The sequence below is a fragment of the Mesoplodon bidens genome, assembly GCF_964165515.1.
Source record: "Mesoplodon bidens genome assembly, chromosome: 1".
Classification (NCBI taxonomy): Eukaryota; Metazoa; Chordata; class Mammalia; order Artiodactyla; family Ziphiidae; genus Mesoplodon; species Mesoplodon bidens.
The window spans coordinates 213,710,593-213,735,992 of NC_138176.1; the positions used below are offsets into that span (position 1 = coordinate 213,710,593).

General features: G+C 38.6%; 2 protein-coding genes across 2 annotated transcripts in view; one reads left to right on the top strand and one right to left on the bottom strand.

Moving 5' to 3' along the window:
• Positions 1 to 25,400, top strand: part of DAPP1 (dual adaptor of phosphotyrosine and 3-phosphoinositides 1) — a 505,976-nt gene that overhangs the window by 410,784 nt on the left and 69,792 nt on the right. The gene's annotated exons all lie outside the window — the stretch shown is intronic.
• Positions 14,601 to 15,574, bottom strand: LOC308612426 (small acidic protein). Its single transcript, XM_081224901.1, has one exon. It carries the CDS (start codon positions 15,456 to 15,458, stop codon positions 14,910 to 14,912), a length of 549 nt encoding a protein of 182 aa, XP_081081027.1. The 5' UTR covers positions 15,459 to 15,574; the 3' UTR covers positions 14,601 to 14,909.

The following is a 25,400-nucleotide window of genomic DNA, read 5'->3' on the forward strand; positions in this document are numbered from 1 at the left end:
CCTATGGCCTCCAAAGGATTGCTGAGGAAAAGCTTGAGAAATTACTTTGGATTCAACTCAGACATAAGGTTTTCCTACAAAAGGTCCACAGCCAAGCACTGGCTGTGCCTTGTTCATCTTCTGGAAGCCCTGGGAAGGCCTTTCCTAAGGCATTTCTGGCATATTTTAAATGTGTGAAACCTGAGGGAATAAAGAAATGGAAATCTAAAGAGATTGTATGTCTCTTATAACCATGTTCTTCTTCATCAACTTAGCCATGATGCTTACACCCTTAAATAAGAATTTTACATAATTCCATTGAGAAATAGAATAGTCTCTTCTTGACCTTGCACAATTTTTTTTTTTTTTTTTTTGCGGTACGCCGGCCTCTCACTGTTGTGGCCTCTCCCGTTGAGGAGCACAGGCTCCGGACGCGCAGGCTCAGCGGCCATGGCTCACGGGCCCAGCCGCTCTGCGGCATGTGGGATCTTTCCGGACCGGGGCACGAAACCGTGTCTCCTGAATCAGCAGGCGGACTCTTAACCAATGCACCACCAGGGAAGCCCGACCTTCCACAATTTTAAAGTTCCTCAGAACAATCATTTTAGAATAAAATTTGCTCAGGGACTGATTCATATTTCAGATTTACGGTGCTGTTCTTTATTGATAGTCACTCCTTAGGTGATCTCATCTAGTATCGAGACTTTAAGTACCATCTATGCACTGACACACCCATATTTATATCTCTGGCCTGGACCTTTCCTCTGAACTCCAGATTGGTTTTCCAATCACCTACTTCACACCTCCACTTGGTGTCTAAAAACATCTCACACCTAACATGTCCAAACAGAAATTCCTGTTTTTCCCACCAAACCTGTTTTTTTCGAAGTCATCTCCAACTCCATGAATGGCAACTTCATTCTTAAGTTACTCAGTCCAAAAACTTGGGATTATTCTTTTTTCCTTCTTTCACAACCCTTATTCAACTCCTCAGCAATTCCTATCAGATTTACTTAAAAAAATGTTTCCAAAATCTGATCCCTTTGTGCCAACACCACTACCGAGCTGGTCCAGGACAACACTGTCCTTCATCTGAATTATTGTAATCATATTCTAACTGGTCTCCATGTCTGTTGTCACCATGGAGTTTCCTGTGTGATCCTTTAAAAATGTAAATCAGAATCAAACCTTCTGGAATCTTCCCAACATATGGGGGTTAAAACAAAACCCTTAAAATAACCTACAAAACCCTATGATACGTACAACCTTCCCTACCTCTCTGTCCTCATTTTCTAATAGTCTTTCTCTTGCTCTGTTCCAGGTACTGGGCTACTTGCTCTTCCTCCACAATGCCAGGCACACTGTAGTTTCAAGGTCTCTGTATTTTTTGTTCCCTTTTCCTGAAATGCTCCTTCACCAGATTGTCTCAAGGCGACCTTCTATATTTGTCTTTCAACTTTCAGATTCTGCTAACTGCTTCCTCCTTTCATTGCCACCTTTGGACTAGGGGTGGTAGCAGAGAGTCTGGAATAATACATTATCACTTGTGGTTCTTCCTAAATCTCATTGTAGTAAGTTGTCCTTTTGTTCTAAGCCTCCTTTGAATTATTCTAATTTGAATGTGCTCTTTCCTGTTGTGACCCTGAGTGATGCAATAATTAGTATTACATTTTGTATTTATTGGTACTGGAAGTGGCCACAGGAAATAGGCCTTCCAAATGGGATTCTGATATTGAGTTTCTCCTAAATTCATGGAACACAGAGATAATCATCCTGCTAGGGGAAAGTGGGTACAGAGGTATTTCTATTACCCAATTTATCATCACTGATGGTGGTAGAGAATGATGTGCAGTTGGAGGGGATAGAAGTGGGAGATCACTATGGCAACAATAGAGATTATAAAGCATGTGGAATAAGCTGACTTCGTTTTTCCCTCAAGGGCATATTTAGAGGAAAAAGAGATTAAGAGATACAAATTTATGTAACACTTCTGGAGAACAAGAAACTTTGAAGGAGTTCTTCATCTTCTACTGTTGCAGGACCTATTTGTCTAAGGCACAAGCCCAGGATGTGATTGTAAGTAGTGGGAGACTGCAGCATCGCTCAAATTCTCAAGTATGTCAAGTTTCTCAATTAAAAAAAAAACTGGTAGAAAATGAGTTGTACTCTGAGGCAGGGGATTTGGACATTTGAGCAGACATTGGGATGAGAATTTTGATCCTCCAAATTCTCTTGAACTTCTCTTGCCTGGGGAGGTAGTCTCTGCTCCATCCCCTCCCTCTGAATAGGGTTTTCAATGATTGAACCTAAGGCAGTTACCTCATAACCTGGTGCTGATTTCCCTTAGGACCCAACATCATCAACTCTTATTCTTTCTAGACCTATAATGATAGTTATTTTCTAACCTAGCACAGTTTAAGAAATTCAAGACCTGACTCCATGAGGAAAGAGCATATAGAAAAGGAAAGAAGAATAAACCAATCTCTATCAGCAGATGCCTGTTTAGTCAAAACCTTTGGGAGGACCCAAAGGACGCACCATTCACCAAAGGATTAAGAAATGTATTGGTATGGGGACAGCTGTATGCTTGAAATGTTCTATGATGGCTCCTTTTAGGAAAGAGATGATGGAGGGCATGATGCAATGTAATGGGTTCACTGATCTCAATGTGAATAGTGGAAACCTTAGATTTGTAGAGGATGTTTAGTAGCAATTAACTGTCAGAGACAAGGTGAGTGCTATAATAAGCCACAGGGTTTGAATGATAATCATAAATTTGGATCTGAGGGGTCTGTGACAATACTGACTTGATGAGGAAGTCCCTAGTAATGAAATAGATGGCAGCCTACTAATGGGCTGTTTGACATATGTAAGTGGAAGAATTATTGGCCCACAGTACAGAAACCTAACTTGAATCTTTGAGGTAAACTTCATGCCTTCTATCCATTTTCTAAATCTAAATTGATTCATATACCTGAAGTCTCTTAACTGAGGGGTAGTCCAGGTCCCTTTGAGGAAAGACATTGTAATATGGACTTATCAATCCTGTAAATCTTGTCCCAAGACTTCTCTGGGAACTCTGAAATAATTTATTATGGTGACTGTGCACTGAGCAAATGATAAATGCCCACACTTTCTGGGGGTTATTTTTGTCTATGAACTGAAGTGAATCCCCTAAGACTAAAAATTGCTTTTGTCCTAATAAGCAGGGGCTCAAAGAAACCAAGAAGAGATGAAATCTTGGCTCACATCTAATAGTAGTTCTCAGAAGACTGGGGATACATACTACAATTAATTCCTTATCTAGAAAGTTTAGGAGAATTAATTTGTTTAAGAAGAGACAAAGTTCCCATATTGGTACACTGACCTATGAAGTGGGGGACGTTATGATAGAAAAGATCAACAGAAACCCCTGAAATGGGCTCCCCTGCTCCACCAATAAGATGATGAACCAAAACAATATCTCATTTCTGGGAATATTCTAAAGATTAGTGTCACTATCAAAATTTCAAGAAATGAAATCGTGGCTATGCTTACCACATATTATTGAACACGCCTATTTGGTTGGTACAAAAGCCGGATGTATCATGGAGAATAATAGTAAACTATAGCAAACTTAATCATGTGGTGATTATATTTGCAGCTGTATTATCATTCCATTTCAATCAGTGAGGAAAATCAGAAGCAGTTCGCATTTACATGGCAGGGACTACAGTATACAGTTACTATTTGGTCCAGGTGCTATGTCAACTCCCCTACTCTATGTTATAATATAATCTAGATGGACCTTGATCACCTTATTTCACTAAACATCTTACTCGCCTACTACATAAAGGTGACATTGCTAACTGTGTCTGGTAAGTAGGAAGCAGCAAGCACTCTAGATATCTTAATAAGACATATGCATTCTAGAAAGCAGGAATGAAAACTGTAAAATTTCAGGGTCCAAAATATGAGTGGTCCAGTAGGCATAATGTGACCTCCTTTCTGAAGTAAGGGGCAAGTTGCTACACCTTACACAAAACTCATCACTTAGAAAAAGGTATATACTTAGGACCAGTTAGGATTTTGCAGGCAATGCATACATTTGAGTATGATCCTATTACCTATGTATTGGTAATTTATAAGGTTACAGGTTTTGAGAGGGAAAACCATAGCAAGAATGGGCTCTGTAGCAAGTCTAGATTGCAAATGCAGGCTGTTCTGCTATCTGGGCCTCATAATACAGGACACATGAATAAAGGAAGTATTTGTGGCAGACAGAGATGATCTTTGAGCCTCTGGCAAATTCAATAGGAAAATCAACAGCACAGATACCCAGGGTTCTGGAATAAGGCCATGTTCTTCTTTCTGACAACTATTTTCCATTTGAAAAGCAGCTCCTGGCTTGCTACCAGACACTAAATACTTGACCATGGAAAGTAAAATGACTATGCAATCTGAACTTCCCATTATATCTGAAGTACTATTTGATCCACAGAAATTAACATTGGACATAAACAATAATTTTATACTATAATTGAAGTAGCATACACAAGTCCAGTCCTAAGCATATTCAATCAACTGCAGAAGCTCAGACTCAGTATTGTACCTGCTTCTACTGCTTTGCCATCTTTCCCTCATTCACATCTATGGCTTCATGGAGAGTTCAAAATGACTAGTTAATTGTGGAAGCAAAAGCATGGACCTGATTTATGGATAGATCTCCATGCTTTGCTGGCACCAGCTGAAGAAGGACGGACTTTGCAAAACAATCACACTCAGTGGTGACCCTGAAAGACAGTATGATGGAGTTATTATCACTCCATGATAGTACAACAGCTGATGGCACTTCATGTGTCTCCTGAGATAAGAATATGTATTTTTCAACTAATGAAGGACAAGAATGAGTGGTGAGGGACAAAGCACATAGGCTGTGCTGAATATCTCTCATATGAAACTGCAGATCAACTTTTCCCCTTCTGAATTTCCATCTCTGCCCAGGGAGACTGATTAGTGTGGTTATGTCACAAGCTTCTCCAACATTCAGCTGAGTAAGGCCAGTAGGAACCACAGGCAGATCAGAACTAGAGTGAGGTCAATGTGTTGATTCCCATGGCTCTTTTCTTGTGAGTTCACTTTAAACTAGCTGTGTCTCTTGACTCAACATCACTATTTATTTCAAGGTAACTATTTCTACATGATTCTCCCCTTTCATGATCTGGTAACTAGTCCCTCCCTTGTCCTTTTAGGCCTGTGGGTGATTACAGTACTGTTCTACCCAACTCTGAGTTAACACACAACCCTCGTGTTCCGATCCATCCTACCTACACCTTTGTAAATAGAATCTTCGTTTTAAGAAATCCTCTAAAATTTTCCAATTTGAGAGTACCATCTGTTTCCTATTGGGAAATACACCTTATGCAGTCATCTTTCCTCTCAGCTACACACTGTTTACTATTTAGAGCTCATGCATTTGCAAGTGACAAAAATATTCCAGCTAACCTTGCTTAAGCTAAAAAGCATTGGAAGTTATTAGCTTGCATCACTAGAAAGCCCAAGGGATAGCAATTCTGTCTTCAGGCATGGTTGAATCCAAGAGCTCACATGATATTGACAGGGCTCTCTCCTCTTGGCTCTACTTTGTGTTCCTTTTTAGGCAAGTCCTTTCTACAAGGTGACAAATATGGACACTGGCAGTTCTGGTTTATAGTGGCTTCACAGGTTGCGATCCCAGAAAAAAGAGCATGAGAGATAGTGCAAGTGTCCTAACGCCTGTCGTGATGTGATTCCAATGGTGAACTGCTGGGTGTAGCTGAGGTTGCTTCCCTGGCTGTCTCATTGGCAGTCACATAAGAATAAATGAACAAATCCACTGCAGTTTGACTGAGGAGTGGCTGTGAATAGAAAAGAACATTGCCTGGCTCAGAGGAGTACAATGTCTCAATCCTCAATTAGAGCTCATTCTCTTTGAAGTAGTATAGACTTGAAAACAAGGAAGGATGCTGATAATAGAGTGAGTGGGGCAAACTAAAGGCCAGCTTCTGTTTTGACTGGAATGCTCTTCTTGCTAGAATGTGGCATCACTTGTCTGCCTCAGAAGAGAAGCTGATTCAGCAAATCCATTTGGAATGGCCTCTCAGCCTCCATCTGATTGCCAAGTTCAATAATATTGTAAAGAATGATTCCCTTGGGTAAACAGTGAAGTAGATTTGTTCTAAGGACTTTATAAAAGGCAAAAGAAGCCTTTTGGCAATGTTGCATTTCTTCTTTGGCAACCCATGCTGCAGATATGACTTGGAGCCGTTTGTATGAATCATTGGCATGAAGAGGACTGGAAGGGAGCAAAGCTTGTCTAGGATGGAGCGTGTACCCCACCCTCTGTAATACAGAATAGATAACACAGCTGGATTATAGCAGCAGAGGGAACAGACAGGTAGGATGGAGTGAGCTCCTGAAGGGAATAGTCCCCATTAACGTAATTAGTAGAGCCATGGAAAACCTTGGGGTTTTCTTATTAAAGTACAACGTGAGAGTGGCAGGCATGGAAAATAGCTTTGGCCATGGTGTTAACAGACTGGCAGCAAAGAGGTTATTACTGTCCAAGAAAGGAGTTCTGGGGTCTAGACATGGGAATAAACAGTTTATTGGAGAGAAAGTAAGACAGAGAGGTAAAGAAATTGCTCTATGCTGAAAACAAAATAATATGTGCTAAGTAATAGCGACAGAATTCATTTGCCTCTAAAATTCTTGTTTGCACACATCAAGCCAGGAATCAAAGTCCTATAGAAAGACACATTGCATCTTTCATAGAACATGTAACATTTTGTGACTGGAGCTTTTGGCATCCTTTACTCAACAGATTTTTGTTAAATTCTTTATTGACTACTATGTATTTAGTACCTACTAGGACAGGTAGTGTAATAATACCATAGAAAAATATGGGTTTTGGTGTCTGGTAAGATGGGTTTTAAATACCTATTCTGTCACTTACTAGGTTTGTGCTTTGGGCCAAATATCTGAACTTCCTGTGTTAAAGGCAGAACACAGTTGCTACCTCATAGGATTGCTGCGGATATTAAATTAGATAGTGCATACAAAGTGGCTGGTACAATAATCACTCAACAAATGGTTGTTGATATTATTACTGATTCCTTAATGAAAAAGGAACTGTTAGAACCAGAATGGCATCATAGTTAGTTGCCATGTATATCAATGTTTAGTCCCACTTCTCTTTCCCCACAACCATAAATTATTTGAACAAACTGAGCCTGTTAAGGTTCAACACTTTTTACTTTCGTAGCCTTGTTGGGAAAGGAGTTTGTGGCTTCTTCGTGGTGTAGCTTAATCCCCCATTGGGATCAAAAGGTGGTATATACTTTGTCAATCTGGCTCACAGACTTCACCGGAGGAGACATAGACTACCTCTGCTAAGAAAAATAGCTGTAGTCTGAAATTTCTGGTTGCCAGCATGGGTGTGTTCCTATTCATCCCAATAGCTCAATATTTTCATTGTGTATTTAAATGTCAGTGTAGCTTAACCTCTTGGATCTCCCCTCATTTTGCCACTAGATAAGCCACTGGTGCAGAACTTGTTGTTGTTTACTGCTGTTGTTGTTATATTAGCAGATGAGAGGGGCACATTTAAATGGCATATTTGTGCCCTTATTTTAATGGAGTGAGTTAGCTAGGAGGGTGGTGCTACAGCAACTGGTTACACAAGTGTGCCAGCAGGAGAAAACTTCTGAGTTAGGGGAAAGTGTCTCTTTTTTTAACTTTTATGCACACTATTTAAAACATGGTTACAGCAAATTGTTTCCCCCTTTGCTATTGGTATCTCAAGATAGTTTTTCAGTTTAAAATTTGACTTATTGAAATCACATTTTGAAAGTTGGAACTTAGAATTGAATATAAGAAAATGCTTTTCTTGATCATTTTTTAATCAGGGAAAGTATATGGTGGCTGCTGTTCATGGATTATTCATTTTGGAAATTATCTGTTTGCTTTTTGCTCTTTCTAATTCAGAAATATGTATCCTGCTTTCATTTTCTTCTCAGTTACTTTGTACCTACAACTTCTTTCTGATTTTCCTAGGTACGTAAAAGAGAAATCTTGAGATGTGCATCAGAGCAACACCAAACAGGAACACAATTATATAAAGCAGAAGGACCTCATTAAAATTATATTGTTGTTTTTTAAGTTACTTAAAAATCAATAATGACCTTTTAAAACTCAGAACATTTTTTGGTTTTAATTAATACTTTTATGTCTTTGTTTAAAACCTCCATGCTGGACATTTTCAGGTTGCAGTGAAGAGAGGCATGCTCAGGGTATCAACGGTCACAGTGTTTATGGGCAAAAGATGTCGAAGCAAACGCAAAATCACTAGAGTTCTTGTGACCTGATTCTTGGTCAGATTTCAAGAGCTGGTGCCTGTAAATCTTCCACCACTGTGGTGTCTCAGATACTCCATCTCTATTTCTATTACTTCTCCTTCTCCTGCCATTAAGGACCAACTGACCCTGTGAAACTCAAACTTTGTGAGTTTAATCCTGTGAAGACAGACTGTAGGACGGAAACTGCAAGAGGAGATATGGTTTGATGCCCTTTGTGAACACCTCTTTTGCATCAAAAAACCTGGTTCACCTGTGACTCAGGTGCCATTCTTTGGTCCAATCAGCTGTGGCCAGAAGAGCAGGATTACGTACGTAAGGCATGAGATCACATGCCTGAAGGGCCATCTGGTACAACTTATGGTGTCTTATGCCTATTATCTCTTTCTTAGCAAAGGACATCGTCATGGCAAATGTTCAAAGCAAGATAAAGTCCTCTTCAGTGTATGTCATAACTCGAAATGCAGAATCTAGAAACTTCCAAGAACTTAAAACACATACCCTACTTCACACCCATTAGATGACTGCTGTTAAAAAACCAGAAAATAACAAGTGTTGGCAAGGATGTGGAGAAACTGGAACCATTGTGCACTGTTGTTGGGAATGTAAAATGGTGCAGCTCCTGTAGAAAACAATGTGGTGGTTCCTCAAAAAATTAAAACTAGAACTGCCATATGATTCAGCAGTTCCACTTCTGGGTATATATACAAGAGAACTAAAAACAGAAGCTCAGAGATATCTGTGCACTCATGTTCATAGCAACACTATTCCACTATGCACTTCCACTAAAAGGTGGAAGAAACCCAAGTGTTCATCAATGGCTGAGTAGATAAGCAATAGAATATTATTCAGCCTCAAAAATAAAGGGAGTTCTGACACATGCTACAACATGGATGAAACTTGAGGATATTATGCTAAGTGAAATAAGCCAGCCACAAAAGGACAGTGCTGTACCATTCCACTTCTATGAGCTACCTACAGTAGTCAGATTCATAGACAGAAATAGTAGGATGGTGGTTGCCAGGGTCTGGTGGAAGGGAAAAGAATGAAGAGCTATTATTTAGTGGTTGCAGAATTTCAGCTTCACAAGATGAAAAGATTTCTGGAGATGGATGGTGGTGATGGTTGAACAACAATGGATATGTAGTTAATGCCACTGAACTATGCACCTGAAAATAGTTAAGATGATAAATTTTATGTAAAAATTTTTGAAATGGCAAAATACCCCCCACACATCCATAAGACACAGAATCACACATGTGCACGTGCACATGTGTGCATGCGTGTGCACACACACACACACACACAATCACACCTATGGAAGAGTTAGCTCGGAGTAGTGGTAACGTGGGCAGACCAGTCTATAATCAGGCTTCCTGGGCTCAAATACTGCCTCTAGCATCTGACAGCTGTATGACCCTTGACGACTTAACCTCTCTGGCTTCAGTTTCTTCATCTGTGAAACAAGGATAATAACACGATTTAACTCATAAGGTAAATCATGAGGATTACTTGAATTAATACAGCATTTAGAATAATCTCAGGAACATGCCATGTGCTCAGGAAATGATAGCTCTTCTTACTATTTGGGTATGCATAAAATGTGATACTTTATTGAATATATCAAAGATGGGTGACTTTGGCAAGTGCAAATTCTTTTACAATCTGAAATAAGGAATTTCTAATAGAAGGTACTAATATCCTAAATGTGAAAGAACAAAAGCTCTTTGTTTTGGGAACATAATGGTTTTGTTTCTTTAGGTCAGAGATGTCCACGAATAAACCCACATATTGTATTCTAAGTAAACATTGTCTTTTGCTTGTAATTATTTTCAGTGTTGCCATTCTCTTAAAGAAAATGTATTTCTACGTTGGATATTTTGCTTTCTCAGTTTCAGACAATAGATTTTTGCTAGCTTTTCTCTCTCAGTTATTCTGGGTTTGTATTTATTGTAGAATGATTTAGTGAGCTTCTGAAACATGGCTGGGCATATCTAATTTTGCAAACCAGACTAGGCTAGACACAGAGGGATCATATTTGCATAATGGCCACAGTACAGCTAAACTTAAAGCATTTTCCTTTGTATAACAAAGACATTCAAATCATTATGCTGCTCAGAAAATAGCAGTAAACTAACCCAGTCAGCTGTCCTAGTTTAATACAACACACTGTGGTCCTTTTCTCCCTCAACATACCTAATGAGTATTCTGTTTTTCCAGTTTTTCATGTCACAATCCACATAGGGCATTTCAAATGATTGTGTGTGTGTGTGTGTGTGTGTGTGCGTGTGCTAGTTTGTGTATAGGAGAGTCTTGTTTGAAACAAAATAATCTGTTTTCCTGATTTGTTTTTATTTCTATTGCAATTATTTTCTCAATCTGTATTCTTTTTTAAAATTTAATTTAATTAATTAATTTTTTGTACAGCAGGTTCTTATTAGTTATCTATTCTATACATATTAGTGTATACATATCAGTCCCAATCTCCCAATTCATCCCACCACCACCCCCTCCCCCCGATGCTTTCCCCCCTTGGTGTCCATACGTTTGTTCTCTACATCTGTGTCCCTATTTCTGGCTTGCAAACTGGTTCATCTGTACCATTTTTCTAGGTTCCACATATATACATTAATATATGATATTTGTTTTTTTCTTTCTGACTTACTTCACTCTGTATGACAGTCTCTAGGTCCATCCACGTCTCTACAAATGACCCAATTTCATTCCTTTTTATGGCTGAGTAATATTCCATTGTATATATGTATCACATCTTCTTTATCCATTCATCTGTCAATGGGCATTTAGGTTGCTTCCATGAACTGACTATTGTAAATAGAGCTGCAATGAACATTGGGGTGCATGTGTCTTTTTGAATTATGGTTTTTCTCAGGGTATATGCCGAGTAGTGGGATTGCTGGGTCATATGGTAGTTCTATTTTGAGTTTTTTAAGGAACCTCCATACAGTTCTCCATAGTGGCTGTATCACTTTACATTCCCAACAACAGTGCAAGAGGGTTCCCTTTTCTCCACACCCCCTCCAGCATTTGTTGTTTGTAGATTTTCTGATGATGCCCATTCTAATTGGTGTGAGGTGACACCTCACTGTAGTTTTGTCTCAATCTGTATTCTTATTGATGCATTTAAATGATTTTTTAAAGCTTAGTAAATATGCATATATGACCAATAACAACAGCAATTTGTGTCAATGTATACTATGGTTTTAGAATAAGTGTCATGCGATTTCAAATTTTTCATTTTAATTAGATATATTGAGAATACAGATATTGTTCTGGCTACCACAATGTCTTGTTTTTCAATGGTATATGGAAAAATCTAAAATTACAGATTTTTGTTGTATTCTTTTTTTTTCTTGGATGATAGTTATGAGCATGAAATTTGGCATCATATAGACCCAGGCCACTTGCTTGGCTATCTGCTATATTTTTGAATTTGGGGAAGTGAGTCTTTCTAACCCTCAGTTTTCCTATTTATAAAGTAGGGTAATAATACCTATCTCTTAGTGTGGTTATTAGGATTAAATGTGAAATCATAGAATATGGCTTCCTTCTCAGGCTGGCTCCTCATCATAGTGGCGAGATGACTAGAAGCAGCTCCAGACTTACATCTGACTGGTTAAATAACTATAAAAAAGAGGGCTACAAAAGGCAAAGGACCAATATTCATTTGATTGTCTCAGATAACAGGTACAGCCCAATCTTTATGGCCAGAAGAAAGGCATATATGAAATGGTGAGTCTCATGCCAACTATTTTTTTTCAGTTTTTTTTCTTTTAAGCTGCACTGAAGTATAATCTACATGTGATAAAATTCACCCATTCTATCATACCATTTATTGAGCTTTGATAAATGTATACTATTGTGGAACCGCCCACCACCACCAGATCAAGGTATAAAACATTTTCATCACCTCAACAAGTTCCTCTATACCTCTTACAGTCAAGTCCCTAGCCTCAGCTCCTGTCCATCAATGATATATTTTTTGTCATTATTGTTTTGTCATTTTCTAGAATTTCATGAATTCGATAATTTCATCAATTCGATTATTTCATGATTTCTGATTAATTGAATCAAACAGTTTTTTATGTCTCCTTCCTTTCATTTAGCATTCTAAATGCTTTTCAGATTAATCCATGCTGTTGCCTACGTAAGTAATTTCTTTCTTTTCACATCTGGGTGGTAATCCATTCTATGGATATGGCACTATTTGCTTTTCCATCACTATTTGACCAATTTGGGTTGTTTCCAGTGTGTAGCTACTATGAATAAAGCTGGTATGATTGTCTATGACAAGCCTTGATATAGATGTATGGTTTTGTTTTTTTTTTTTTTGGCAGGGGGGGAAAACCTAGGAGTGGGACTTTTACTTTTACTTTTCATGTAATATGTATTTAATTTTATGTGAAATTGCTGGACTGTTTTCCAAAGTTGTTGCACTATTTTTTCCTTCTAACCAGTGATATGTGAGAATTTCAGTTGCTGCACATCTTTGCCCATAGTACTTGGTATTGTCAATCTTTTAAATTTCAGCTATTGTACTGTGTGTTCTATATCTAGCTGTGGTTCTCATCACATTTCCCTAATGACTAGTGATGTTAAGCATCTTATAATGTATTTATGTGGTGAAATTTCCTTTTAAATCTTTTCCTCTTTTAAAGAGCGTGTCGTATGTCTTTCAGTTATTAACTTTTAAATATTCTCTCTATATTCAGAATGCAAACTCTTTATCAGATACAGGTTTTGCAAATATTTTCTCCATGTCTGTGGTTTGCCTTTTCATCTTAATGATACTTCTTGAAGAGGAAAAATATTTAATTTAATGATATAAGTTATCATTTAAAAAAACATTTCATACTTTTTATATTCTATCAAATCTTTTCCTACTTCCAGGTCACGAAGATTTGTTTTCTATATTTTATTTTGGAAGTTTAAAAATTTTATCCATTATGTTTACATCTATAATCCATTTTGAGTTATATGTATATGATGTATGATAAAGACGAAGGTTCATTTTTTTGCTTATAGCAATCTAGTGTTCCAACACCATCCAACTCCAGCTTTCTTTTGATTAGTATTAATATGTACATCTTATTATGTCTTTTTCTTATTTGTAAGTGTGTTTCCTGTAGGAAGCATATAGTTGGTTTTGTTTATGTATAATTTGACAATCTCTATCTTTTAATTGTTGCTTTTATATCATTTATATTTATATTTGGTCTAATTCTTCCCCTCTTCTTGGCAGTATATCACCTATCATATTTTTTTTGTTTGTTTGTTTCCAGAAATCACTTGTTCTATTTGCTACATTCCTTGAACATTCTAAACTTCAAAACGACACAGGAATTAAAAAAAAAAATCCAACACATTAAACACATACTTAAGTATCTAGATGTGTAACAGTTCAGCAAACAAAAAGGTTTAACTCAAAGCCTTTGAACATGTCACTTAAACATTAAGATTTTGAACCCAGTTACTCAAAGATCATTGACTAGCCCATAATGCAGTTTGTGTTAATCTGCTGTACAAACTAACCACATAATAACAGTCAGATCTTACTCCAACAGAAGTGGCGATAAAATCATACAACAATACTCCTTTTTGTAATTAGATAATCAGGATAACAGCACTGGGATAAAATGAAGAGAATTTCTTGTTTCAGCTTTTTGTTCAATAAGCCTATTCCTCATTTTCAGATAATGAGGATAAAGGTATCACAACCACGTATGAGAAACTGCTTTCTCTTTATTTAGGTGTTAGGAAGAAAATTAACTTTGGTCACATATTACCTTAAAAAAAAAAGTCCAGTTTTACATATTCCTAAATAGATAGGACCAAATGTTCAGAGAAAAAATTTCTTCTGTAAAAATTGGCCAATTTTATCAAAAATCTAACATACAGTGTCATTCAAATTATGTAAAGACTGCTTGGGATCATAACATTCCAAATATATGACAACTGCAACTCCATCCTAACCGGTGTGAGAAGTATTTGCTCTCATGTTGCTTTGGTCCAAAAGAGTAGAGCTGATTCAGCAAGAGTAAACGAAGTACCTCATCTTTTGCCAGCATTAACTTAGATTGTTACTGGCAGCAGAAATATCCATGTTGAATAGTTCTACTGTAAGAGAGTATAATAAGAGAATATTTTTATGAACACATCACAGTACCAGATAAACTTTTATAAGAGAAACATGAAGGAACAAAAAAAGATAAACAGCTACCACACAAAAAATAGTTTCCCCCGTAACTGTATTTGAAGGGGTAAAAAGGTAGTATTAGAAGTTTGATGATGCTAACATGAAAGGAAGTTGAGTATTGTATTTATTTCTTATTTTATACAACTCTTACTGTTTACAAAAATGGTTATAGTCATGCCCATAAAAGTGTAACCCATGGCATCTGAAAGCAAACACTCTTTGTAATTATTTAAAAGGGCCTTTTTAAAAATTATAATACAAAGGTCTGTTCTCTATAAGCAGTCCTCCACTGTGCATTATAACAATAAGGCTTACTTTTAATACAAAGACTAAGTGTTTGGGAGTTATGAGCCACTGGATTTAACAAACATCATCTTATAGTTGCTTTTTGCATCTTTTTTGTTTTTGGGATCCTCCACTTCATCAGGGTGCTCAGTAGCTTGGAGTTCTTCAGCAGATTCTTCTTTCTCTGACTCTGAATCACTTTCAGAGTCATCTGGACTTTCAGGATCAGGTGAATCATCATCATCATCATCATCTCCAGCCACATCACCTTCTCCATCATGATCGTCTACCTCACTGAAGCCAAGTCCACAATGTCGTCGATATCTTCCTGATAATTTACTGTCCATACTTTGTTGATATTGAGACTCCAGTTCTTCATTAATTTTCTTGTCTTCTTCCCCTGTTCGGAAGTGAGATGTGGATTTGTGATCTCCTATAACAAGACGACCAGTATGTTCTTTCTTTCCTGCACCCATAAGTCTCAAGAACTTTTGTTTTCTTTCTTCATTACCTAAGTCTGCTGCCTCCCAATTGCTAGATCCAAGATCGTCGTCTGGGGAGGCTGAACGCTTCACCCCGTGTGGATGGGACTCTCTGGCAGCACTCATCGTTGCGGAGACCCCAACGGGAAATGCCGAACCCACTCGCCGTTCTCCTCAGCCGCGGCGCCAGCAGCCTGCAGTTTGCCACCCGCACAAGCAGCGCCACTCCACAACGCAGAGCCTCTCCCTCACCTATCATATTTTGAAGGCAGCAATTATTAAAACTTCACATTATGATTATTTCTCCTTATTCTGATTCTAGGCTACAGAGGCAAATTTATACTTAGAATTTTTCATTCTATTGGTTTTCTGCAGGACTATAATGCAACCAGTAAGAACCACTGTAGTCTGCCTAAGAGTTATATTTCTAATTGTCAATCCATTCATTGATATTCCTGGTTACACAGCTGTCTTTGTAACCAGGGTTGGCCCCAGGAAACTATTCCCTTTGAGTGTGCTGATATCCTTCAGAACTGAGGTTCATGCCTTTAAACATGATGATCCCACTGAGGTCCTACCATCCTTTGAGGCCCTGAATGGGTGTTCTGCCTTTCCAAATAACTCTCTCCATTTTTGCTCTAACTGAAAAACAAAGTCTGGCTTTAAATGAATGTTTCTTAAAGAGTAGTCTATGGAGCATTTCCATAAGAATCATCTGGGATAATTGAATTTATCTGTATTTTGACAAGCTCTCTAGGTAGTTTTTGTGCACCCTCAAGTTTGAAAACCATCATTCTATATCATGAACTTTGATAACTAAAGCTATTTAGCATGCATCCTCTTATTTATATTTATATTTATAAATTTTACAAGTGTGTCACTATATTAAAATCTTACAGAGATGATAAACATAGGCAAAATAGATGTTAAAGCATTGAAATTTAAAATAAATTAAAATGGAGGTTCTAATATTTTATACCTATCTTCCAATGGTCATTTGTATCCACTCACTTTGCAGACCCCTGTTCTAAACTTTGGAGGAGCTGGGTTGGCTGAGGTCTATTTTCAATAATTTTATAAAAAAGAACCAACACAAACGCTCCAAATAAATTATTGGAGTGTTGATTCTCAACCATGATAATACCCAGCCTACACCCCAGACTAATTAAATATGAATCTAGGATGGGACTCGGGCATAAGTTTCTTTATTTTATTTTTTTTTTTGCGGTATGCGGGCCTCTTACTGTTGTGGCTTCTCCCGTTGAGGAGCACAGGCTCCGGACGCGCAGGCTCAGTGGCCATGGCTCACAGGCCCAGCCGCTCTGCGGCATGTGGGATTTTCCCGGACCGGGGCACGAACCCGTGTTCCCTACATCGGCAGGCGGACTCTCAACCACTGCGCCACCAGGGAAGCGCAGGCATAAGTGTTTTTAAAGGTTCCTACATCATCCCCATGTGCAAAAGGTTGCAGATGATGCTATTAGAACAATGCTTCTTAAACTTTAGCATGCATGGGAATCACCTGGAGAGCTTGTTAAAGTATGAATTCTTTGGCTCTACTTGCAGATAGGTCTAGGTGGGGCTGATTTTTGTGTTTTTAACAAGTTCCCAGGTGAAGCTGATGTTATTGGTCCGTGGGCTACACTCAGTTAAACTGTATTATAGTGATGGTACAGCCTCTCTACACTTTCAGACAGGTCTTCACCTCTGATAATGTCATCTAATTTTAGTAATTAAAAACTTAGATTCAGGGCTTCCCTGGTTGCGCAGTGGTTGAGAGTCCGCCTGCCGATGCAGGGGACACGGGTTCGTGCCCCGGTCTGGGAAGATCCCACATGCCACGGAGCAGCTGGGCCCGTGAGCCATGGCCACTGAGCCTGCACATCTGGAGCCTGTGCTCCGTAACGGGAGAGGCCACAACAGTGAGAGGCCCGTGTACTGCAAAAAAAAAAAAAAAAAACAAAACCAAAAAACTTAGATTCAGACTTTGCCTACATTAATGAATTGTTCTTTTGAGAAGAAAATATTACTTAAAAACAGTTTAATCATAGGCTCTATCTTACATATTTGAGAAAGACCAATTATCACTAACTGTATACTAGGTCATCCTCACCATATATTCTGTGACCTAAATTAGCATCATGGCCATATCATCTTGGCCATATGATGACCAGGACACATCAACACGTTTGTTAGCCTACCTTTTCTCCTTTACTGAAATTTTTGTTTAATATCATATATTCTTGATATAAATGGGGCCTGATTCCTAGGATTAAAGGTCCTTCATTTTCCTGGATTTAGTCTTTCTGGACTTCATTGTACCATTTCTCAAATTGCAAAAATAGTCATAGAGGGGAAATAGGAGTGAGGAGACCCAGTTCTAGGCTCACTTTGCCATTAATTCTCTGTGTAAATCTTAAAAAGCTCACTTTAAACTTATTGAGCCTCATTTTCTTCATCTATAAAATAAGGAGTTGGACAAAATGAATATTTCTAAGTTCTTTTCCAGTTCTAAAATTGTCTTCTCTATAATTTTGTGATATACCAGACCCAGAGCAAAAAGATATTTATTCTGTGATTATATGTTGGTTCAATAATTCAGTACATTAAAAAGAAGTAGTTAAAATGCCTAGCTTTCTGGAGCTTTAGCTTTTCAGCTTTTAGGGCAGAACAAATGCAATTAAAATGGGTATAGTTCCATAGTGGCTTTGCTTGATCCAGCTGTGGCTAGGAAACCTCTCCACAGAATCTACTTGAAATGATAAAAATCATGAGTTTCAGCCTTCCTTGGCAAAACAAAAGGACTCTGTTGTGCTGGTAGAAATTGTGTTCTTCTGTAAAATATTCTATGTGACAAATAAAGTAACTTGATGACATTATTGCCAGATTCAAAAAAAATAAGATTAGTGATTTTTAATAAGGGTACAAACTGGAACTTCTAATCTGTTAGCTCCATATGGCTGTTGGGTATTTGACAATAACCTATGGCAAGGGAGAATTTAAAAGGTGGGATTTAGTTTATCACTGATTTTAAGGATTAACAACCTAGTAACACGGTGATTGGAGAAAAATTAGAAACATTTTAGATTATTTTTTTAAAAGTAGATTATAGAACTCACTCTTAATTACTCAATAATTCCACATCTGGATATATTTCCTAAGGAAATCATTAGAAGCATGGTAAAAACTGCATTCATGAAGACGTTGAAGTAGGTTTATATACACATACAATAGGAAAATACTGGATGCAGCCTGATGTCCAATAATAGAGCAGTTAAGTGAATTATTTCATCCATAGGATTGAAAAATATGAAGATGTAAACCAAATTGTAATAATTATACAAAAACACTGAAAAATAGTTTTAATATGTTAACTGATGAAACCCAAGTTCAGAATATGTACTATAATAATGATACAAAATCATGATGTAGAATAGACAGAGACCATACAATTTACAATAGTTATGTAAGGATTATGGGTGCCTTTTCCCTTTACTATTCTTACTTTCCATAATGTTTATGTGTTACCTTTATATCACAGGGGCTAAGAGTACAAACTTTGCAGCCATATGCCTGTGTTCAAACCTGGCTCCACTTCTCAACACCTGGGTGAATCTCAGTTTGCTCATTTATAAAGTGGGTATAATTTTAGCAACTTCTTCATAGGTTGTCAAGATTTAATGAATTACATATAAAATCTCTTAGATCAGAGGATATGGCATCTGGCAAGCTTTAGGTAAGTGTTTGCCATTTATCATTGTTGAAAATAATGTGTCTTGTTTCATCTATAATATTGATATCTATTGATAGAAATATCCAGATTTTCTTTCTAAATGAAATGAGTATAAAGTTCATTTCTCCAGGAGACCTTCAAGATGGCGGACGAGTAAGACACGGAGATCACCTTCCTCCCCACAAATACATCAGAAATACATCTACATGTGGAACAACTCCTACAGAACACCTACTGAATGCTGGAAGAAGACCTCAGACCCCCCAAAAGGTAAGAAACTCCCCACATATCTGGGTAGGGCAAAAGAAAAAAGGAAAAACAGAGACAAAGGGATAGGGATGGGACCTGCACCAGTGGGAGGGAGCCGTGAAGGAGGAAAGGTTTCCACACACTAGGAAGGCCCTTCCCAGGCGGAGACTGCGGGTGGCGGAGGGGGGAAGCTTCAGAGCTGCTGAGGAGAGCACAGCCACAGGGGTGCGGAGGGCAAAGTGGAGAGATTCCCGCACAGAGGATCGGTGCCGACCGACACTCACCAGCCCGAGAGGCTTGTCTGCTCACCCGCCGGGGCGGGCGGGGCTGGGAGCTGAGGCTCGGGCTTCGGTCGGAGCGCAGAGAGAGGACTGGGGTTGGCAGCGTGAACACAGCCTGAAGGGGTTAGTGCACCACGGCTAGCCGGGAGGGAGTCCGGGGAAAAGTCTGGAGCTGCCGAAGAGGCAAGAGACTTTTTCTTCCCTCTTTGTTTCCTGGTGCGCGAGAAGAGGGGATTAAGAGCGCTGCTTAAAGGAGCCGCGGCTATCAGCGCGGACCCCAGAGACAGGCATGAGAGGCTAAGGCTGCTGCTGCCGCCACCAAGAAGCCTGTGTGTGAGCACAGGTGACTCTCCACACCTCCCCTCCCAGGAGCCTGTGCAGTCCACCACTGCCAGGGTCCTGGGATCCAGGGACAACTTCCCCGGGAGAGCGCACGGCGCGCCTCAGGCTGGTGCAACGTCACGCCGGCCTCTGCCGCTGCAGGCTCGCCTCGCATCCGTGCGGCCTGAGTGAGCCAGAGCCCCGCCCCCCGAATCAGCGGCTCCTTTAACCCCGTCCTGTCTGAGCGAAGAACAGATGCCCTCCGCCTACCTACACACAGAGGCAGGGCCAAATCCAAAGCTGAACCCCGGGAGCTGTGCAAATAAAGAAGAGAAAGGGAAATCTCTCCCAGCAGCCTCAGGAGCAGCGGATTAAATGTCCACAATCAACATGATGTGCCCTGTATATGTGGAATACCTGAATACACAACGAATCATCCCAAAATTGAGGCGGTGGACTTTGGGAGCAACTGTAGACTTGGGGTTTGCTTTCAGTATCTAAATTGTCTCTGGTTTTATGTTTATCTTAGTTTTTAGTATTTAGAGTTTATTATCATTGGTAGATTTGTTTATTGATTTGGTTGTTCTCTTCCTTTTTTTATATATATAGATATATTTTTTTCCCTTTTTCTCTTTTTGTGAGTCTGTATGTGTATGCTTCTTTGTGTGATTTTGTCTGTATAGCTTTGCTTTTACCATTTGTCCTAGGGTTCTGTCTGTCCATTTTTGTTTTTTGTTTTTGTATACTTTTTAGAGCTTGTTATCATTGGTAGATTTTCTTGGTTTGGTTGCTCTCTTCTTTCTTCCTTTTTTTATTACTTTTAATTTTTTTCTTTTTAACAAATTAAAAAAATTTTTATTTTAATAACTTTATTTTCCTTTCTTTCTTCCTTCCTTCCTTCCTTTCTTTCTCTCTCTCTTTCCTTCCTCCCTTCCTTGCTCCCTCCCTTCCTCCCTCCCTCCTTTCTTTCTTTCTTTCTTCCTTTCTTTCTTTCTTTCCTTTCTTTCTCCCTTTCCTTCTGAGCTGTGTGGCTGACAGGGTCTTGGTGCTCCAGCTGGGAGTCAGGCCTGTGCCCTGAGGTGGGAGAGCAGAGTTCAGGACATTGGTTCACCAGAAACCTCCTGGCTCCATGTAATATCAAACGGCAAAACCTCTCCTAGAGCTCTCCATCTCAACACGAAGACTCAGCTCCACTCAACGACCAGCAAGCTACAGTGGTGGACACCCTATGCCAAGCAACTAGAAAGACAGGAACACAACACCACCCATTAGCAGAGAGGCTGCCTAAAGTTATAATAAGGTCACAGGCACCCCAAAACACACCACCGGATATGGTCCTGCATACCAGAAAGACAAGATCCAGTCTCACCACCAGAACACAGGAACCAGTCCCCTCCACCAGGAAGTCTACACAACTCACTGAACCACCCTTAGCCACTGCAGGTAGACACCAAAAACAACGGGAATTATGAACCTGCAGCCTGTGAAAAGGAGACCCCAAATACAGTAAGATAAGCAAAATGAGAAGAGAAACACACAGCAGATGGAGGAACAAGGTAAAAACCCATCAAACCAAACAAATGAGGAGGAAATAGGCAGTCGACCTGAAAAATAATTCAGAGTAATGATAGTAGAGATGACCCAAAATCTTGGAAATAGAATGGAGAAACTACAAGAAACGTTTAACCAGTACCTAGAAGAACTAAAGAGCAAACAAACAATGATGAACAACACAATAAATGAAGTTAAGAATTCTCTAAAAGGAATCAATAGCAGAATAACTGAGGCAGAAGAATGGACAAGTGACCTGGAAGATAAAATATTGGAAATAACTACCACAGAGCAGAATAAAGATAAAAGAATGAAAAGAATTGAGGACAGTCTCAGAGACCTCTGGGACAACATTACACACACCAACATTTGAATTTTAGGGGTCCCAGAAGAAGAGAAAAAGAAAGGGACTGAGAAAATATTTGAAGGGATTATAGTTGCAAACTTGCCTAATATGGGAAAGGAAATAGTCAATCAAGTCCAAGAAGCACAGAGAGTCCCATACAGGATAAATCCAAGGAGAAACATGCCAAGGCACATATTAATCAAACTATCAAAAATTAATACAAAGAAAAAATATAAAAAGCAGCAAGGGAAAAACAACAAATAACATATAAGGGAATCCCCATAAGGTTAACAGCTGATCTTTCAGCAGAAACTCTGCAAGCCAGAAGGGAGTGGCAGGACATATTTAAAGTGATGAAAGGGAAAAACCTACAAACAAGATTATTCTACCCAGCAAGGATCTCATTCAGATTCCACAGAGAAATTAAAAACTTTACAGATAAGCAAAAGTTAATAGAATTCAGCACCACCAATCCAGCTTTACAACAAATGCTAAAGGAACTTCTCTAGGCCGGAAACACAAGAGAAGGAAAAGACCTACAAAAACAAACTCAAAACAAATAATAAAATGGTAATAGGAACATACATATCGATAATTACCTTAAATGTAAATGGATTAAGTGCTCCAGCCAAAAGACATAGACGGGCTGAATGGATACAAAAACAAGACCCATACATACGCTGTCTATAAGAGACCCACTTCAGACCTAGGGACACATACAGACTGAAAGTGAGGGGATGGAAAAAGATATTCCATGCAAATGGAAATCAAAAGAAAGCTGGAGTAGCAATTCTCGTATCAGACAAAATAGACTTTAAAATAAAGACTATTACAGGCGACAAAGAAGGACCCTACATAATGTTCAAAGGATCAATCCAAGAAGAAGACACAATTGTAAATATTTATGCCCCCAACATAGGAGCACCTCAATACATAAGGCAAATGCTAACAGGCATAAAAGGGGAAATCAACAGTAATACAATCACAGTAGGGGACTTTAACACCCCACTTTCACCAATGGACAGATCATCCAAAATGAAAATAAATAATGAAACACAAGAGTTAATTTATACATTAAACAAGATGGACTTAATTGATATTTATAGGACATTCCATCCAAAAACAACAGGATACAGTTTATTCTCAAGTACTCATGGAACATTCTCCAGGATAGATCATATCTTGGGTCACAAATCAAGCCTTGGTAAATTCAATAAAATTAAAATCATATCAAGTATCTTTTCTGACCACAGCACTATGAGACTAGATATCAATTACAGGAAAAATATCTGTAAAAAATACAAACACATGGAGGCTAAACAATACATTGCTTAATAACCAAGACATCATGGCAGAAATCAAAGAGAAAATCAAAAAATACCTAGAAACAAATGACAATGAAAACACGATGACCTAAAACCTATGGGATGAAGCAAAAGCAGTTGTAAGGGGGAAGTTTATAGCAATACAATCCTACCTCAGGAAACATCTCAAATAAACAACCTAACCTTACACCTAAAGCAATTAGAGAAAGAAGAACAAAAAAATCCCAGTTAGCAGAAGGGAAGAAATCATAAAGATCAGATCAGAAATAAATGAAAAAGAAATGAAGGAAACAATAGCAAAGATCAATAAAACTCAAAGCTGGTTCTTTGAGAAGATAAACAACATTGATAAATCACTCACCAGACTCATCAAGAAAAAAAGGGAGAAGACTCAAATCAATAGATTTAGAAATGAAAAAGTAGGAACAACTGACACTGCAGAAATGCAAAGGATCATGAAAGATTACCACAAGCAACTATATGCCAATAAAATGGACAACCTGGAAGAAATGGACAAATTCTTAGAGAAGCACAACCTTCTGAGACTGAACCAGGAAGAAATAGAAAATTTAAACAGACCAATCACAAGCACTGAAATTGAGACTGTGATTAAAAATCTTCCAACAAACAAAAGCCGAGGACCAGATGACTTCACAAGCGAATTCTATCAAACATTTAGAGACGAGCTAACACCTATTCTCAAACTCTTCCAAAATATAGCAGAGGCAGGAACACTCCCAAGCTCATTCTACGAGGCCACCATCACCCTGATACCAAAACCAGACAAATATGTCACAAAAAAAGAAAACTGCAGGCCAATATCGCTGATGAACATAGATGCAAAAATTTTCAACAAAATACTAGCAAACAGAATCCAACAGCATATTAAAAGGATCATACACCATAATTAAGTGCGGTTTTTCCCAGGAATGCAAGGACTCTTCAATACATGTAAATCAATCAATGTGATACCATATGATCACCTTAATAGATGCAGGAAAAGCTTTTGACAAAATTCAACACCCATTTATGATAAAAGCCCTCCAGAAAGTAGACATAAAGGGAACTTACCTCAACATAATAAAGGCCATATATGACAAACCCACAGCCAACATCGTTCTCAATGGTGAAAAACTGAAACCATTTCCTCCTAGATCAGTAAAGAGACAAGGTTGTCCACTCTCACCACTATTATTCAACATAGTTTTGGAAGTTTTAGCCACAGCAATCAGAGAAGAAAAAGAAAAGAATTCAAATAGGAAAAGAAGATGTAAAACTGTCACTGTTTGCAGATGACATGATACTATACCTGGAGAATCCTAATGATGCTATCAGAAAAGTACTAGAGCTAATCAATGAATTTGATAAAGTAGCAGGATACACAGTTAATGCACAGAAATCTCTTGCATTCCTATACACCAATGATGAAAAATCTGAAAGAGAAATTAAGGAAACACTTCTATTTACCATTGCAACAAAGAGAATAAAATACCTAGGAATAAACCTACCTAAGAAGACAAAAGACCTGTATGCAGAAAACTATAAGACACTGTTGAAAGAAATTAAAGATGATCCAAACAGCTGGAGAGATATACCATGTTCTTGGACTGGAAGAATTAACATTGTGAAAATGACTGTACTACCCAAAGCAATCTACAGGTTCAATGCAATCCCTATCAAACTACCAATGGCATTTTTCTCAGAATTAGAACAAAAAATTTCACAATTTGTATGGAAACACAAAAGACCCCGAATAGCCAAAGCAATCTTGAGAAAGAAAAACGGAGCTGGAGGAATCAGGATCCCAGACTTCAGACTCTACTACAAAGCTACAATAATCACAGCAGTATGGTACTGGCACAAAAACAGAAATACAGATAAATGGAACAGGAAAGAAAGCCCAGAGATAAAGCCACACACATATGGTCACCCTATTTTTCATAAAGGGGGCAAGAATATACAATGGAGAAAAGACAGCCTCTTCAATAAGTGGTGCTGGGAAAACTGGACAGCTACATGTAAAAGAATAAAATTAGAACACTCCCTAGCACCATACACAGAAATAAACTCAAAATGGATTAAAGGGCTTCCCTGGTGGCGCAGTGGTTGAGAACCTGCCTGCCGATGCAGGGGATGTGGGTTCATGCCCTGGTCTGGGAAGATCCCACATGCTGCAGAGTGGCTGGGCCTGTGAGCCATGACCGCTGAGCCTGCATGTCCAGAGCCTGTGCTCCACAATGGGAGAGGCCACAACAGTGAGAG